We start from the raw sequence: 13,997 nt of genomic DNA on the forward strand, positions 1-13,997 counted from the left end.
CAGGTGGAGGCTGCATGGTCGACCCTTATAATTCCGGCTCAACCATAGACCTGTGGGTTTCGAGTCGAAGTTGGGCTATAATGACTGGTATTCTGAATTCGAAGCCCTCTGCAGGCGCAGGACGTGGAGAGCTGGATCTCCTACCAAAGCAACATGCGCCGCCAAGCGCCGAATCCGTGGCACTGGATTACTCAAGTATCGTGTACCGAGACTAGGTCAACCGCGCAGTGTCTCGCGGAAAGACGCGTATGGCAACCTGCTGACGAGTCATTAAGTAGCGAACCGAAGTAGAGCTCATACAACTTACGGTCATGCTCCGCCACTTCTGGACTCATTGCCGCTCGACCCCCTCCTTCTCGAAAGCTTCTATTGGTCCCGCAATGAACCTTCTATACGTATAGGTAATACATCCCTGAGCAACTTACACCGCTATATCCCAGCATAGGCCATCAGCTCGCGCTATGCCGTGACCTCCATGCTTTGCGCTGAACGACACCTCTGCGAGCCGCGCATTCCCTCGAAGGCGTCAAATTTTGGTGTATCTTGAATATAACCGGTGCTCTATCACTCAGTTTGTACGTCGAACTTCGCGTTGTCCATAAAACGCCGTCTTACGTGTCCTTGCTCATCGCAGCCATCCAGCCCTTACTATCCCCCTTCACGCGCCGTTTCCCATTCCCCTTGTGCTCTACTAGGAAGAACACCCACCGGCTTGTTTCGCTCGGACCATCTGCTCCTTGGTTCCGTTCGTCGATTGAAAAAGCACTCTCCCGAGACTTATAGCGCCAGTACCCAACATGCTGCAGTTCTTTCGTAACATTAGCAAGCTCTTCTCTCCCCAACCACATCCCGACAAGTCGACGACGCCAATGTCTAAGCCGCACGTCCGCATTCCTCACATTGTCCAGAGTACCCCGAGCAGTAGCACGCCACATGAGCTGCTGGACATCCTGGCGCAAAACGATAATGCAGATCCTCACCGTGATCAGACGCTTCGCGACTGCCTTGTCGACGAGGTGGGCCACTACCGCAGCTCTACTGGGAGCAAGGGCGCGCATGAAGTCGTCATTGTACGCTTTCACCACGATACCTCTGACGACAACGGCATGGTTCATACGGACCGTCGCGCGGCTAAGTTCGAGCGGCTCAAGCAAGACCACCAGGATGATAACACGGGGTGTACTCCGCGGAGTTCCACGCCGCTGGTGGATATCACCCGTGAGCAGCTGGACCCAACGACCACCGAGAATCGCGACAGAGTCTCATTCGTCGAAAATCCCAGCTGCTGGCTCTCGAAATACGAGCTCGTCGCGTCCTTTACCCCTCTACCCGGCAAACTGGATATCGTTGACTGTGCCGCGGCTGCCCACGTCCTCACGCAGCGCGCCGTGCACTACACCACTCTCCAGTACATGTGCATGTGGTATGCGCGTATGCTGTTCGAGACCCTGCGCCGCCTCGCTGGGAGTCCACCTGTGCAGGATGGACCCGTGATGCGGGACGCCGGCAAGTTTGGTATGTTCCGCATGATCAACACAGAAGGTCGTCTGAAGCTGCGCGAACCGGAGAGAACGCTGGACCAGGCGGCGAGCCAGGTGGTCACGCTGCTGCATCTGCGCGTTCCTCCGACCTCTACTCCGACCTCTAATTCGAACGACGACAAGCCGTCTGAAACTATGCTGGACGCCTTTCTGCACGAGTTTCAAGACGCGCGGGGCTCCACGACGATAGAGCCACTGCGCGAGGTCGAGGCGCAGGTGAAGACCGTGCGCGATCACCAGTGGGATATCATAAGGGAGGCTGCGAAGGTCGCGCGGGACGCGTGCGATCGTCTCAACGCCGCGGAGAGGCTGCAGCGGGAGGTATGTGGCTTCCATATTTAGTTTGAACGGAAGTGCTGACAGATCCGAGAATGATCTTCTACGCGCGCAGAGAGACGCGGAAAGCTCACGGTATGAGCTGCTGCGTGCGCGAAGCGCCGCCGAGCGCCAGGAGCTTCTCAGGCTACGCGCACAGCTTGCCAAGTATAACGGTAACTAGTCTACAGGACCATCGGCTATTGGCAGCGCTGGCCTTCGCTAGTTTCCTCACGTACGCCTCGCAGATTTTGTATTCCTGCACACATCGTGATCATCGTGTCGGTGTTCCTTGTCTGTTCTCTGGTCAGGTCTTTGTTCTGTCTTCTTGTTGGTGTATCGCAGTGCAAAGTCTCCCTCGCTGTGTTCTTACTGATACTACCATGTACGATATTCTTTATGCTCACTTGTTCCGCCTTTCCGTGTGTGCAACTGGCGACGTCGCGCAGGAGCTTGTCCCCATTTCCTAGCGTCCTTGGGCAACATTTATACAGGCTTCAAGTCTCACTATGCCTGTTTTACGTGGTTCCAAGTGGGTTTATGCACAGTAGACGTGCATGGTCGGAGCGCGGTCAGACTCGCTGGCTTTACGGACATGCGACGCCCAAAGGAGATACCTGCCCCATGGACATACCTGTAGCGCTCTCACAGCGCCTTGTCCATAGAAGGAAGATTGTTAGCGATCTTGCGAGTCAGTGCAAAGAATCACTTACAGAATACGGACATCAGATCGCCCGAAAGATGTGACAGTCACGCGTTCAAGTTCGTTTTGATCGCACGTGAAGTTCTGTGACGGTACCGATGTTATCCTCCTACCGCGTTCAGCTATGCAAGCCAAGGTCATGACCATCTGGTTCTGATTTTCTTCTCCTCTACCACGGCGCGCTCAAGGATCCTATAGCCCAAGAAAGTTGCGCTACCCTGACTTTTACCCACAGACCGTGCACGACAGCCTTGCCCTCAAGGCTTTGCTTGTCGTACTTAAGTTAATCGTCTATGGAGAAATTGCCACGGACCACCGCCTACTTAAGCTCGAGCGACAGAAGCAATGCCTAGCCACAAGCGAGCAGGAAAATCAGCTTTCCCCTCTTCCTCTCTGTCGCGTCTCATCCGCCTCCCGTATCCTCTTCGTTGAAATTTGGCGAAGTCACCTCTAGTCATGGGCTCGTCGCTTCGCGCGGGACTCGCGATCGAAAAACGTTAATCCCATTTTGGCTAAGCGGGCGCGCTTGCAGACGACCATCATCAAGGCCGCTGCGAAGCGCTGTGCGCCATGGTTTGGACTACGATCCGAGTGCAGTATTCGGAGGCCTCATTGCCGACCTGCAGGGCGTCATTCAGAAGGTGCAATGTAGGGTGCGGGAGGAGATTGCCAAAAGGATGGCGGCAGTGCATGAGGGCGTCCGTCTCGAAGACAACCTGAGAGTATCGGTGAAGATGCTTCACGTCCGAGCAGGACACACCATATTTACAAGATCGACAGATAGCTTGACTGAAGGCGGAACGTGCAGAGCTCGACCGCGAGCGCGATCAGATAGCTGAAAACCTTGGCGCGATATGTGCACGAAGATAGAAAAAATGGGCTCGCCGAAGGAAACGAGGGGACTACGTGCACGGTATCAGGAGTTCGTCAGCTGAGTTGTCATCGAGCAGCACGGCGTTTCGCCTCTTCTTTATACAAAACGTGACGCATCCTTCCGCTGATGGCCAGCTGCCTCACTTCTTGCTCCCGTCGACTGTTCGCACTCCGCCCATATCTCAATAATCCGTGCACAATCGACGACGGCAGCTCCTATATGATGATAGCTATACTCAGTACACATACAGTATATGTACGTTCATACAGTTACAGATTCCGTACTCTGAGCCCCAATCGTAGCGTTCCCTGATCGCGCATCGAGTGCCTCACCGGCCGAAGGATCCGAAGGTTCGAGTGAAGGTGCACGCATAAGGCCTCACAGCTCCAACGCAGACGGACTTGCCTCCTCCGTGTTCTACCAGGAGAGCAGTAGACCCGCTGAGACGAAACAGGGCCTCCTCTGCGTCGTGCGCAGGCACCGCGCCTACTATCGTATTGGCCTGCGCCTTGCCATCGCGCTGTCCTGTCCATACAGAGCCGCGCCAGGCGAGCCCTGCACCCTGCGCTCATTGATGCGCTCCATAGATCCCATAGTCCCACCTTCGCAGATCAGACGCACATCCACTCGCGTACCGCCCGCGTGCCGCCGATATCGGGATGAAGGAGGACCTAGGAAGCTGATCAGTCGACTAGAAATTCGAAGCAGACAACTCCAACACTTCAAAAAAACCCCCGCACTTACCCTCATCAACCACGCCTCCAGCTGCGCCCTCCTACTCGCCAGAAACCGCGGCCTGAAGCGCGCGAGCGCGTTCGCGGGCGGCAGCGGCGGCACGTGCGCGCGCGCGGCCATGGGGAGCGTCTGCCGGAGCTCGTGGTCGAGCGCGGCGAACTCGGAGTAGCGCTTGTAGACGCGGATGGTGGGGCCGGGGGTGGATTTTTGGCGCCGGTGGGATGGGGGGCGAGGTGAGGGGGTGGAGGAGGGGAAGGGGGAGGGGGAGAAGGGGGAGGCGGAGGCGGAGAAGGGGGAGGCGGAGAAGGGCGTGGCGGGGGTGAAGGTGAAGGTAGATGAAGACGAAGACGCTGACGCGAGCGAGGCGGACGAGGAGTCGAACGTAGCGAAAGAGGAGGCGGAGGAGGAGGAGGAGGAGGTCGGCATGAAGGAGGTGGTGCGCTGCCGCGGGGCGGGTGTGTTCGAGGAGGACGTGGAGGCCTGCGCGTACGAGTCGGGCCGCTCGCGCGTGGCGACGACGCACTCGTAGACGACGTACCCGCCGGGGCCGGCGCCCACGCAGGTCCAGCCGGGGATGCGCACGTCGCGCGCGAAGGCGGCGGACTGGCGAGCGTGGGCGGATGCGTTGCGAGCAACATGAAAAGTCGGTTCCGGACGATAGGTCAGATGGTTTAACGTGGGGAGGGACAGATGAACGTCAACACCAGGGTCAAAGGGACAGAGTAAGGAGACTACACCCACCTCGCCACTGTGGTCCGCCAGCACGATGGATGTGGGAGCGGGGGACGGGGAGCGCGGGCGTCGGCGGGGGCGGACGGAGAATGTGTTCGAGGTGGTGTTCGCGCGCGAGGGACCCAAGAATCGCTCGTGCATGGCGTCCTCCGAAGCGGCCTATTTGGGCGATTGTGCGAGCAGGAGATGGAAGGGGCAGCCCGTGAAGCAGAGGGGGGGGGGGAGTTGAGGTGTAGAGGGGTGAAATTGTGGTGCAGAGGGGAGGAGTTGTAATACGGAGGAAGGACCATGGCAGAGGGAATAACATGGCACGAAGCGAAAGACCTGATCAGCCCACAGCCCCGTACAACCAGACAGAGAAGCCCACTCACCCGCCTGAGCGCCGCATACGCGCGCACCTCCTCCTCGACGTCGATCACGCCCCGATCGTGCAGCACCTCGATCTTCGACGCGCCCGCGAACGGGTGCTTGGGTGTGGAAGAGTGCTTGGGTATGGATGAGTGCTTCGGTGTGGATGAGTGCTTCGGTATGGATGAGTGCTTCGGTGTGGACGGGCTGTTGAGCTCGCTGAGACGGTCGCCGTGCTCCTGCTCGCCAGCGTCACTCCCCTCGCCGCCCGGATCGCTTCCCTCCCCGCCCGAATCGCTTCCCTCCCCGCCCGAGTCGCTGCTCGAACCGCCCGCGTCGCTGCTCGAATCGCCGCTGATGCTCCCCGACGCGCTAGCGGGACTCCCAGGAACACTCGAGGTCCTAGGCACGCTGGACGGGCTCCCCAGCGCGCTGTTGAACGAGTCGTCGCTCTCGTCGCCGGAGCTCTGTTCGTCTACTTCGTCGAGGGTGTTCCCTACGTGACCATTCATGCCTACGTGACCGTTGATGCCCCCACCGCGATTGGGATGTCCCTCATCCTTCTCGAGCGGTTGCAAGCGTTTGTCGAGGGCCAGCGATTTGTACGACGTCCTCGGAAGTGGGGACCGCAAGGGTGAGGGTGGCAAAGATTGCGACATGTGAGGGGTCGATGGCGACGGTCCTAGCGAAGAGAGGAGGACGGCAGAGGGCGGGAGACGAGGTGAATGCGGACGAGGAGATGGAGGCAAGCCGAGGGGAATTGCTTCCGGGCCGGCGGCTGTCCATGATGACGCTGACGTTCCGCAAATGCGTCAGCGCGTGTCACATAAGTCACGGTTCGAGTTGCTCATCTGCGTCTCTACATGTCTCTGCCATTGTCGATCCTCAGGTTACGGTGGATCAAGTTGCCGGTGAGAATTCGCGAAAGACTGCATAGCAACAACTTGAAGAGGAAAGTCTTGGGGGAATGAAGCACTTTCTACTAGACCAGCGCAAAGACACGCCGGACAGGCGTCGCGAGGAACGAAGCGACGATGATTTTCAGGAACAGCGCGTCGTGTACTGGGAGAGCGCCGAGAGAAGTCGAAGTACAAATGGTAGACATTCGGGAGCGGCGTTGGTCGAGGGCTTATGCAGCCGCTGCTCAAAGAGGAAAAAACCGGGGAATTTTGCATCGGTATCCACATAGGAACGGTATATATGCACAGCGTGTCGAGCTGGGATCGGGATGTATTGATCGGACTTGCGAACTGCGAAAGAGACGTGCTATCAGGAAGGTCACTGGCATTGCATACAACGAAGGTCATTGCATTCATAGGTACCGTGCGCCACGGTTATCGTGCAGAATACAAAAGCGCCGATGAGAACTCGGTAAAGACTGCATAGCGACGACTTGTAAAGGAAGGTCTCGCGCTATTGACTTGCAAGGGCGAGCGCGACGGATACATCGCAAGCAGGCAAGGTGAATACATCGCAAGAAGGCACGGTGAATCCATTGTTGAAGAGCGAATACAAGCCGTGGCCCTAGTGGCAGTGGAGACGCAGGCGTGGTCACAGACAAGGTACAGATGCGGCGGCGGCGCCGAAGACCGGAGTCGTAGAAAACCTGAGTAGCGATGTCTCGAAGCGGAAGGTCCGCGTCGGGATACACATTGCGTGCGACTAGCTAGCGCATCAGCAGTATACAGACAGCGGTACTTAGCTGCTGCTGACAATGACATGGGCACGGTCCGCATCAGCATGCGACTCGCAGGCATCTCCATATGACCGAACACCTTCTGTGGCGCTACTTCGATGAGGTCGAAGCCCGGTGGCCCTGGTTGGAAGTCCGCGGCGTTGGGCGAGCCGGGGGATCCCGAGACCGAGTGGATAGAGTGCGAGGCCGAGTCGATAGGATGCGAGGCCGAGTCGATAGGATGCGAGGCCGAGTCGATAGAATGCGAGGCCGAATCGGCGAGAAGTAGACAGGTCAGCCTTCGGAGCGAAGCTTGGTCGACTGCCTTCTGATTGAGAAAATCAAGAAGTATGCGAGGCGAGGACGTATACTCGAAGGAGCGGTCACGACTTGCGGTGAGCGACGAGCGCGAGGCAAGCGATGAGCGTCGTTGGATCAGACAAGGACGTCGACCTTGGCGAGGGCAAGAGCGGAGCGTACGCATAACCGCTAGACGCGGAGCGCGGCGTCAGAGCCGTTTCTTTACCGCCTCAGGAGCCGCTTCTTGACCGCGCCAGCTCCGATTGTGCGCGGCGGGCGCGCCTGTGGTCGCACGGCTGCCGATAAGCGTGGCGGCTCGCGGCGACAGAACGAGGCAGGTGATTCGACAAGGACAGTGGGCTTCATTGGGGCGCGCTCCGCAGGCGTTCAATCGCTCGCAGGCAGGTGATTGTCAGGGCAGTTGCGGCACCGAAGCTGAGGATCACGGGCTTGCCGCTGGGAGAGGAGAGGGCGCGGAGACTGGGAGGAGGTGCTGAGGATGGAAGTCGGAGGGGGCATTGAGTCGGGCTGGATAAGGATTAGGCGCAGGCGAACACGAGTTGGCTGGAACCGGAACAAGGACTGCCTTTCTTATCGATGGGACACGTGGCGCGAGACTTTAGGCGCCACGTCCAGCCGTTGACCTGCTCAATGGACGGTGGCTGCTGCGGTGTCAAGCGCAAAGGACAGACCATCAGCAGGTGTTCCCTTTGTGGACGGTGGGCACTGGGCAGGGCGCGGAGGTCAGGTAGGTCCGGCATTACGTAAGTGCTTGGTCTTGCTTGCGGCTATTTGGCCATGGGCGTGTTTGTATCGTCAACAGGGGATGTCTCTCAAAAGGGACGAGTGATCTTGCCTTCCGTTTTGGATCGTCCTCTTTCGTCGCCCCCTTCCCAAACCGGCAGCCTCGCGTCGCCCGACTCGACCCCGCCCCCGCCGCCACCCAGCCCAGTGCCCGACGCGCGCCGCACAACAGGTCGCGCCCCCCGCTGCCACCGTGCGTCTCCGCTTTTTCCCGCACGCGCTCGTTGTCCCCAGCGAGCAGCAGCCCCCCGCTTGGGCGCCTCTGCCGCTTCGGGCGATGGCCTTGCTCTATATGGACATGCCCTGACGCGACCCCAGATCAGCCGCCGCCCGGACTTCTACGCGTTCGCCCAGTCCTCCTCGCCCGACTCGCCGCCCCATATGCGCAAGCGCCAACGCACCATGGACGCCACCTCTGTCGATGCCCACCCCGCTATGGCCCAGCGCGGCCCGCCCCCGCCTCCCATGAGCGTCAACGAGGACGCGTTCATCACCGACGAGCATGCCGCCGACGACGGCGATGACGATGACGAAGACGGTCCCAAGGACAAGAAGGCCGGACGCCGCAAGATCAAGATCGAGTTTATCCAAGACAAGTCCCGTCGCCACATTACCTTCTCCAAACGCAAGGCTGGTAAGTCGCGCCTGCACATTCATCCCCTTCGAACGTGCTGACTCATGCGCGCCCCAGGCATCATGAAGAAGGTACTGCTCCCCACATAATCTCACGTGTACATGTTTATTGACGCGCGTCTGACAGGCCTACGAGCTCTCCACCCTCACCGGCACGCAGGTCCTCCTGCTCGTCGTCTCCGAGACCGGCCTCGTCTACACCTTTACCACCGCCAAGCTCCAGCCCCTCGTCACCCAGCCCGAGGGCAAGAACCTCATCCAAGCCTGCCTCAACGCCCCCCATGGCCCCTCCAACATGCCGCCCGGCGCGCCCCTCGGCCGCCAGCAGCCCATGCAGACCGCCCCGCCCCCACCCCCGCCCAACAACGTCCCCGGCGGGCTCGCCATCTCCGGCCCCCCTCCCCCGGGCCCCGCCCCCACCAAAGCAGACGAGGCCGCGGAGGAGGAGGAGGACGAGTCCTCGCACGGCGGCCGCCCCGCCGCGACCGGCGAGAAGCGCCGCCGCCGCGGCAGCCAGAGCGGCCGCGCCGGCGCGCCCCCGACGCCCTCCCCGCACCCCGCGCACGCGGTCCCGCCCGGCGCGCCGCCCGTCCCGCCGCCCGGGCAGGCCGCGTACGGCAGCGGCTACGCGCCCGCGCCGGAGCAGCAGATGCAGTACCCGCCCGCGCCGCCGCAGGGGCACATGATGCCGCCGCCGTCGCAGGGGCATGCGATGCCGCCGCCCGGGCAGCAGTACGCGTACCCGCCGCCGCCGCCTGCGGGGGGCGCGGCTGGGGCACAGGGGGGCGCGCCGGCGCAGGGTGGACAGGGCGCGCCGGCGGGGCAGGGCGGGCAGCAGGGGATGGGCGCGCCGGGGCATTGGCAGCAGCAGGCGCAGCAGCAGATGCCGCAGCAGGCGCCGCCGCCGGTGGGGCAGGCGTACGCGAGGCGGTAGTTTCGAAGCCGGCTGTCTCGATCGCCGTGCCTGAGTTCCGCTTGAGTTCCGAGTGTTCGTCTCGCGAGTCTTGACTCCCGTGCATCCTGAGCCCGGTAGGCTGTGATGTTATGTGCTTATTCTATATGATCGTGTCCTCCTTTCACCGATGTATGTACTTCTCCACCTTGACCAGTATCTGCGCCGCCTTTGTTAGGTTCGATATCTTCTTGAATGTCTTGATCCTCTTGGTGTCGTCTGTTCGCTTGGGCGCCTAGCTTTGATATCGTGTTCGCGCAGTTGCTGCTCATACTCTCCTCTTTACCGACGCGCATGTATCCTGGGCTTGACCTAGCCTTCATGTACGTACGGTATCTGAATGTGTACATGTACGAGACCAGCGTGGCGTTCATGAGGTGCTGACAAGACTGAAGGTCAGCTTGTTAGAGTTGAGTGAAGGCGAGGGTTGTTCGAGCTGGTGGGTGAAGATGATTGCTACGCGAGGTGACTGACTACTCAGGCCAGGTTATTGACGTGACTACTTAGGCGAGGTGATTGACTACCGTGGCCAGGCGAGGTAATTGACTGCGCAGGTCGCCGCTTATGAATGTCTTGTGGTCTCCAGCCGATATCGATGTCTACGCCTGCGCTCAGGGGGAGAAGGAGTAGGCAATCTGGATGGACGGTGTTCTGTCGTGGAGATAGCCGGGATACTGCGAAGTCCATCTCGCGAAGCGCCTTTCGTCAGTCCTCGAGGCCGTCATGCAACTTGCATGCAACCGTGACTTTGGGATGATGAACTCTGAAGCACGCGATGGACGCATCCCCTTGGAGTCACAACCGCATGTAGGTGGTCCTTTGTGGATGTCCCGTCTTGGCTTCTGCCTTTTCCGTCGTTTGGTTGTCTGGATTTGTCGATGGATTGTCCGCATTCGTCGATGAAGGGGCTGATTTGCGGCGGCGGAAATGCGGTGGCGTGTCCGAACCTGTCCTCCGTCTGACCGATAACATGCTTCGCTTATTCAAAATGCCTCGCTTGTCCATGAAGGTGCTTCGCTTGTTTGAAAGAGTGCTTCGCTCGCCAAAAGAGTACTTCTATTGTCCGAATGGGGACCTCGCTGATCGATAGGAGGGATCTACTCCCGCTGTCACTGTCACGGAGGCTAAGGGTGTATATTCTAATGGGATGGGACAGGGAAGATAGATGGGACAGGGAAGATGGGGGAAGAGGTAAGATAAATGGTGTGGGCAAGAGTTTAGGAAGATGAGCGAGTCGGTAGACAGTGGGTTACTGAGTGCTATAAACAGGCGGGCGCTAGTCTGCTCTGGTGGGCGCTACTCTAATATGCGTTCGAAGTCATTCAGTCCGTCGTGAGTAAAGAGGTCAGAAAGCGCGAGAACGTCTGGAGAGCGCTATTTCCTGCCCGCAGTTGGTATGTTTAGGACCACAGGCACCTGCTCAGTGGGGGGAATCCCGAGTCCTCTACCCAAGGTAACCCACACATCGTCAGCGCTGCGCTCGCGGTCGTCCTCCGGGGGCTCTGTGGGTCGTAGACGTGTCGTAGATGGGTGTTGACGCGTCGCAGCAGAGGTCTGGAAGGGATGGATGGGCTCTGACACTCGTCGACGATCATAACGCTAAAGCCAGACAGTCAAAACGCTGACCTTGACTAAACCAAAATGACGCCGAAACCATCTAATCTGATATGATCGACTGCGTTATGGGCTTGCCGAGCGCCTGCCGGGCTTGCGACGTGCGACCGCGCTCGTCCGTAAAACAACCGCGGAGGACCTCCAGGCGCGGGTTCTCCGCGCTGGGCGCTATATATACCTGGGCGCAATGGTAAAGCTGCTCATTCGCAGATCTCACATATCTTCTCTCGAAGGGCATTTCGAGAGCTCTCTTCAGCTTTTAGCTCTCTTCAGCTTTCAGCTTTCAGAAGCTTGCAACTGGAGTCATAGACATAATGTCTGCTCAGACTGATGTTCTCATTGTGGGTTCGAGTTCAAGATGTGACGGCGAGAAGTAGTCGCTCACCTGTGTCTTCTTTCAGGTTGGCGGTGGTCCCTCTGGCCTCATCTGCGCGCTCGCCCTCGCGCAGAACGGCGCACGTGTTCGCGTTATCGACAAGCTCGCCACACCGCGTCTCGGGCAGAAAGGTTCTGGCATTCAGGTAGGTGTTGTCTTTAGCTCTACCATTCTATTCCTCTTGCCCCAAGATGCCTTCCTGTCTGACGCGTGGGCTCCTGCCGTTCATCACGTTGCGATAGACCGTACACTAACACTTACTAACACTCCTCCCAGCCGCGCACCATCGAGCTCTACAAGTTCCTCGGCCTGCTCGACGACGTCCAGGCGCGCTCCGGCTACCCGCAGCCGCTCGTGCACTACAAGCTACCCGGCGGGACGGAGATCGAGCGCGAGTTCGCGATGGCAGAGCGCGTGGAGCCGACGCCGGACGTGCCGTATGTGAGTTTCTGGGTTTGCCTTTGTCAGTTAGGTTCTCGAGGCTCACTGAAATCAATCTTTACCCAGTCCAACGCCCTCATGCTCGCGCAGGACCGGCACGAGACGCTCCTCCGCGAGCACCTCGCGCGACACGGCGTCCAGGTTCAGATGAGCACCGAGCTCCTCGACTTTACGCAAGACGCCGACAAGGTGCATGTACGACTCGCCAAGGGCTCTGACGACGCGGAGAAGGCGGTGGAGGAGCTCGACGTCAAGTTCCTCATCGGCGCGGACGGCGGGCACAGCAAGGTCCGCAAGCTGCTCGGGCTCAAGTTCGAGGGCGAGACGCGGCAGATGGACAAGATTGTGATTGGGGATATTATGGTGAAGCCGCCGGGGCTGAATAGGAGCGTGAGTTCGATCTCTCCGTTTTCGTCGAGTACCCCCCTGACTGATGATGCACCTGCAGAAATGGCACTCATGGGGAGATGCGAAGAGCAAGATGTGCGTATACAACATTTTCCCCAGCTCAAAGCGCTTGCTGACCGTTACATAGCGTCATGATGCGCCCCTCCGAGGACCAAGACCTCAACAGGCTGGCGCTGATGGTCAGCGGGCCCGAGATCGACTACGAGAAGACGGCGTCGAGCAGGGAGGAGTTCATCAAGGTCTTCCAGGAGATCAGCGGGCGGACGGATATTGAGTTTGGAGAATTGGTGACGCTGGGGATATTTAGGTGAGTGTTGTGAGACGCGATCTGTGGGATAGTATCGCTGACGCCGAGAAGACCAAACATCCGGATGGTGGACAAGTTCGGCGAGGGGCGCGTCTTCGTAGTTGGAGGTGAGTCGATGCAGCCATCGGAGAGCGATTGGCTGACTGAAGACGACCAGATGCTGCGCACACCCACAGTCCCACCGGTGGGCAAGGCATGAATTCCTGCGTCCAGGATGCAGTGAGTATCTGCATCTGATTCTCATCCGGTGCACGCTCACACGTGCCCAGGTTAACCTCACCTGGAAACTCTCGCTCGTCCTCAGAGGCCTCGCCCCGCTCTCCCTCCTCCGCACCTACACCGACGAGCGCGTGCCCGTCATCCGCGAGATGCTCGGCCGCACGACGCGCCTGCTCGACCGCACGCTGCGGCCGGGCGACAACGCGGATGAGGGCTGGCGCCGCGGCGGCGCGCTCTTTATGCTTGGCGTCCATTGTCGGTGGAGCCCGCTTGTCGTCGACGAGCGTCGGGAGCCCCCGTCGGTCGATGAGAGGGAGAGCGCGTACGTGGGCGCGAGGGGCGTGTGCGCGGGCGATCGGGCGCCGGACGCGCCGGTGGAGGGGGGCGTGGGCCACCTATTCGACTTGTTCAAGCCGACGCACCATGTCGTGTTGGTGTTCTCGGCGGATGCGGCGCAGGTCGACGCGGCCGTGGATGCAGTCGCCGGTCTTCCACAAGGTTTGGCGGAGGTCACGGCTGTGCTGCCAAAGGGGACCGCCTCAGGCGTGGCGACAAAGGCAGGGCATACGTTGACGGATACGGACGGGCACGCGTACAAAGCGTACGAGGTTTCCAGCGACCCGACGATCGTCGTGATCAGGCCTGACGGGGTCATCGGCGCCATCTTGAAGAGCGCTGCAAGTGTGGAGAAGTACTTCAGGAATATTCTTACCTACGCGTAGATACAGCGTCATGCATATGCACATGTACAATTGGGAGGAGATGTTTGTATGATACCTTTCAGCTTCTATTGACCGCGGCGTTGTGACATGGTATAGGTTCGAGCATGAAGTCATCAAATTCCCCGAGGGCCGTTGGAGGATCGGTGCGCCAGTAAGATATGCCATCAAGTTCGGCCTGTGGGATGGCGCAGGACAGGTACTTTATGTGCTTCCAGATCGTAAACGAATCAGAGGAGAGGGCGGCGGACAGTTGATTGGCAATCCGACATGGTGGTTCGGAGCAGGTTCGAATCGACGA

At 59.5% G+C, this 13,997-nt stretch overlaps 7 protein-coding genes across 7 annotated transcripts; 3 read left to right on the forward strand and 4 right to left on the reverse strand.

The window, feature by feature from the left end:
- The first annotated feature begins 381 nt into the window (after positions 1 to 381).
- On the forward strand, positions 382 to 2,275 carry SCHCODRAFT_02616896 (uncharacterized protein). Its single transcript, XM_050344778.1, has 3 exons — positions 382 to 575; positions 643 to 1,862; positions 1,912 to 2,275. Exons 2-3 carry the CDS (start codon positions 798 to 800, stop codon positions 2,038 to 2,040), a joined length of 1,194 nt encoding a protein of 397 aa, XP_050201888.1. The 5' UTR covers positions 382 to 575; positions 643 to 797; the 3' UTR covers positions 2,041 to 2,275.
- Positions 2,276 to 3,607: 1,332 nt separating this feature from the next.
- SCHCODRAFT_02616900 (uncharacterized protein) lies at positions 3,608 to 6,009 on the reverse strand. Its single transcript, XM_003034645.2, has 4 exons — positions 5,272 to 6,009; positions 4,910 to 5,059; positions 4,178 to 4,771; positions 3,608 to 4,104 (listed from the first exon to the last, which is right to left on the reverse strand). The coding sequence occupies exons 1-4, from the start codon at positions 5,758 to 5,760 to the stop codon at positions 4,045 to 4,047; spliced, it is 1,293 nt and encodes a 430-aa protein (XP_003034691.2). The 5' UTR covers positions 5,761 to 6,009; the 3' UTR covers positions 3,608 to 4,044.
- Positions 6,010 to 6,271: 262 nt separating this feature from the next.
- SCHCODRAFT_02208104 (uncharacterized protein) lies at positions 6,272 to 7,837 on the reverse strand. Its single transcript, XM_050342066.1, has one exon. It carries the CDS (start codon positions 7,405 to 7,407, stop codon positions 6,583 to 6,585), a length of 825 nt encoding a protein of 274 aa, XP_050201889.1. The 5' UTR covers positions 7,408 to 7,837; the 3' UTR covers positions 6,272 to 6,582.
- A 33-nt stretch (positions 7,838 to 7,870) lies between these two features.
- Positions 7,871 to 8,841, forward strand: SCHCODRAFT_02208139 (uncharacterized protein). The gene is made up of 3 exons (XM_050342067.1): positions 7,871 to 8,220; positions 8,272 to 8,661; positions 8,719 to 8,841. The coding sequence occupies exons 1-3, from the start codon at positions 8,022 to 8,024 to the stop codon at positions 8,748 to 8,750; spliced, it is 621 nt and encodes a 206-aa protein (XP_050201890.1). The 5' UTR covers positions 7,871 to 8,021; the 3' UTR covers positions 8,751 to 8,841.
- On the reverse strand, positions 8,807 to 10,021 carry SCHCODRAFT_02208168 (uncharacterized protein). The gene is made up of 2 exons (XM_050342068.1): positions 9,448 to 10,021; positions 8,807 to 9,177 (listed from the first exon to the last, which is right to left on the reverse strand). Exons 1-2 carry the CDS (start codon positions 9,677 to 9,679, stop codon positions 8,930 to 8,932), a joined length of 480 nt encoding a protein of 159 aa, XP_050201891.1. The 5' UTR covers positions 9,680 to 10,021; the 3' UTR covers positions 8,807 to 8,929.
- On the reverse strand, positions 9,922 to 10,999 carry SCHCODRAFT_02616903 (uncharacterized protein). Its single transcript, XM_050344779.1, has 2 exons — positions 10,120 to 10,999; positions 9,922 to 10,051 (listed from the first exon to the last, which is right to left on the reverse strand). Exon 1 carries the CDS (start codon positions 10,615 to 10,617, stop codon positions 10,408 to 10,410), a length of 210 nt encoding a protein of 69 aa, XP_050201892.1. The 5' UTR covers positions 10,618 to 10,999; the 3' UTR covers positions 9,922 to 10,051; positions 10,120 to 10,407.
- A 524-nt stretch (positions 11,000 to 11,523) lies between these two features.
- On the forward strand, positions 11,524 to 13,966 carry SCHCODRAFT_02534187 (uncharacterized protein). Its single transcript, XM_003034048.3, has 9 exons — positions 11,524 to 11,567; positions 11,628 to 11,747; positions 11,879 to 12,043; positions 12,110 to 12,433; positions 12,492 to 12,526; positions 12,579 to 12,758; positions 12,810 to 12,865; positions 12,916 to 12,977; positions 13,028 to 13,966. The coding sequence occupies exons 1-9, from the start codon at positions 11,541 to 11,543 to the stop codon at positions 13,697 to 13,699; spliced, it is 1,641 nt and encodes a 546-aa protein (XP_003034094.1). The 5' UTR covers positions 11,524 to 11,540; the 3' UTR covers positions 13,700 to 13,966.
- The last annotated feature ends 31 nt before the right edge of the window (positions 13,967 to 13,997 follow it).

Source organism: Schizophyllum commune (genome assembly GCF_000143185.2).
Source record: "Schizophyllum commune H4-8 unplaced genomic scaffold SCHCOscaffold_3, whole genome shotgun sequence".
Lineage (NCBI taxonomy): Eukaryota > Fungi > Basidiomycota > Agaricomycetes > Agaricales > Schizophyllaceae > Schizophyllum > Schizophyllum commune.

Coding starts and splice junctions, on each gene's coding strand:
- SCHCODRAFT_02208168 (XM_050342068.1), bottom strand. CDS start 9,679: ATGCACGGGAGTCAAGACTCGCGAGACGAACACTCGGAACTCAAGCGG. Junction 9,178..9,447: donor TGTCCACCCTGCGCCGGCGC/GCCCCCCTGTGC, acceptor GGCGCGGCCGCT/CTGGCTGCCGCGGCGGCGGC.
- SCHCODRAFT_02616896 (XM_050344778.1), top strand. CDS start 798: ATGCTGCAGTTCTTTCGTAACATTAGCAAGCTCTTCTCTCCCCAACCA. Junction 1,863..1,911: donor CGGAGAGGCTGCAGCGGGAG/GTATGTGGCTTC, acceptor GACAGATCCGAG/AATGATCTTCTACGCGCGCA.
- SCHCODRAFT_02208104 (XM_050342066.1), bottom strand. CDS start 7,407: ATGCGTACGCTCCGCTCTTGCCCTCGCCAAGGTCGACGTCCTTGTCTG.
- SCHCODRAFT_02616900 (XM_003034645.2), bottom strand. CDS start 5,760: ATGAATGGTCACGTAGGGAACACCCTCGACGAAGTAGACGAACAGAGC. Junction 5,060..5,271: donor CGTATGCGGCGCTCAGGCGG/GTGAGTGGGCTT, acceptor TCGCCCAAATAG/GCCGCTTCGGAGGACGCCAT. Junction 4,772..4,909: donor TGGCGGACCACAGTGGCGAG/GTGGGTGTAGTC, acceptor CACGCTCGCCAG/TCCGCCGCCTTCGCGCGCGA.
- SCHCODRAFT_02616903 (XM_050344779.1), bottom strand. CDS start 10,617: ATGGACAAGCGAGGCATTTTGAATAAGCGAAGCATGTTATCGGTCAGA.
- SCHCODRAFT_02208139 (XM_050342067.1), top strand. CDS start 8,022: ATGGGCGTGTTTGTATCGTCAACAGGGGATGTCTCTCAAAAGGGACGA. Junction 8,221..8,271: donor TCGCGCCCCCCGCTGCCACC/GTGCGTCTCCGC, acceptor AGCGAGCAGCAG/CCCCCCGCTTGGGCGCCTCT. Junction 8,662..8,718: donor CTTCTCCAAACGCAAGGCTG/GTAAGTCGCGCC, acceptor TGCGCGCCCCAG/GCATCATGAAGAAGGTACTG.
- SCHCODRAFT_02534187 (XM_003034048.3), top strand. CDS start 11,541: ATGTCTGCTCAGACTGATGTTCTCATT. Junction 12,527..12,578: donor GGAGATGCGAAGAGCAAGAT/GTGCGTATACAA, acceptor ACCGTTACATAG/CGTCATGATGCGCCCCTCCG. Junction 12,759..12,809: donor GTGACGCTGGGGATATTTAG/GTGAGTGTTGTG, acceptor GACGCCGAGAAG/ACCAAACATCCGGATGGTGG.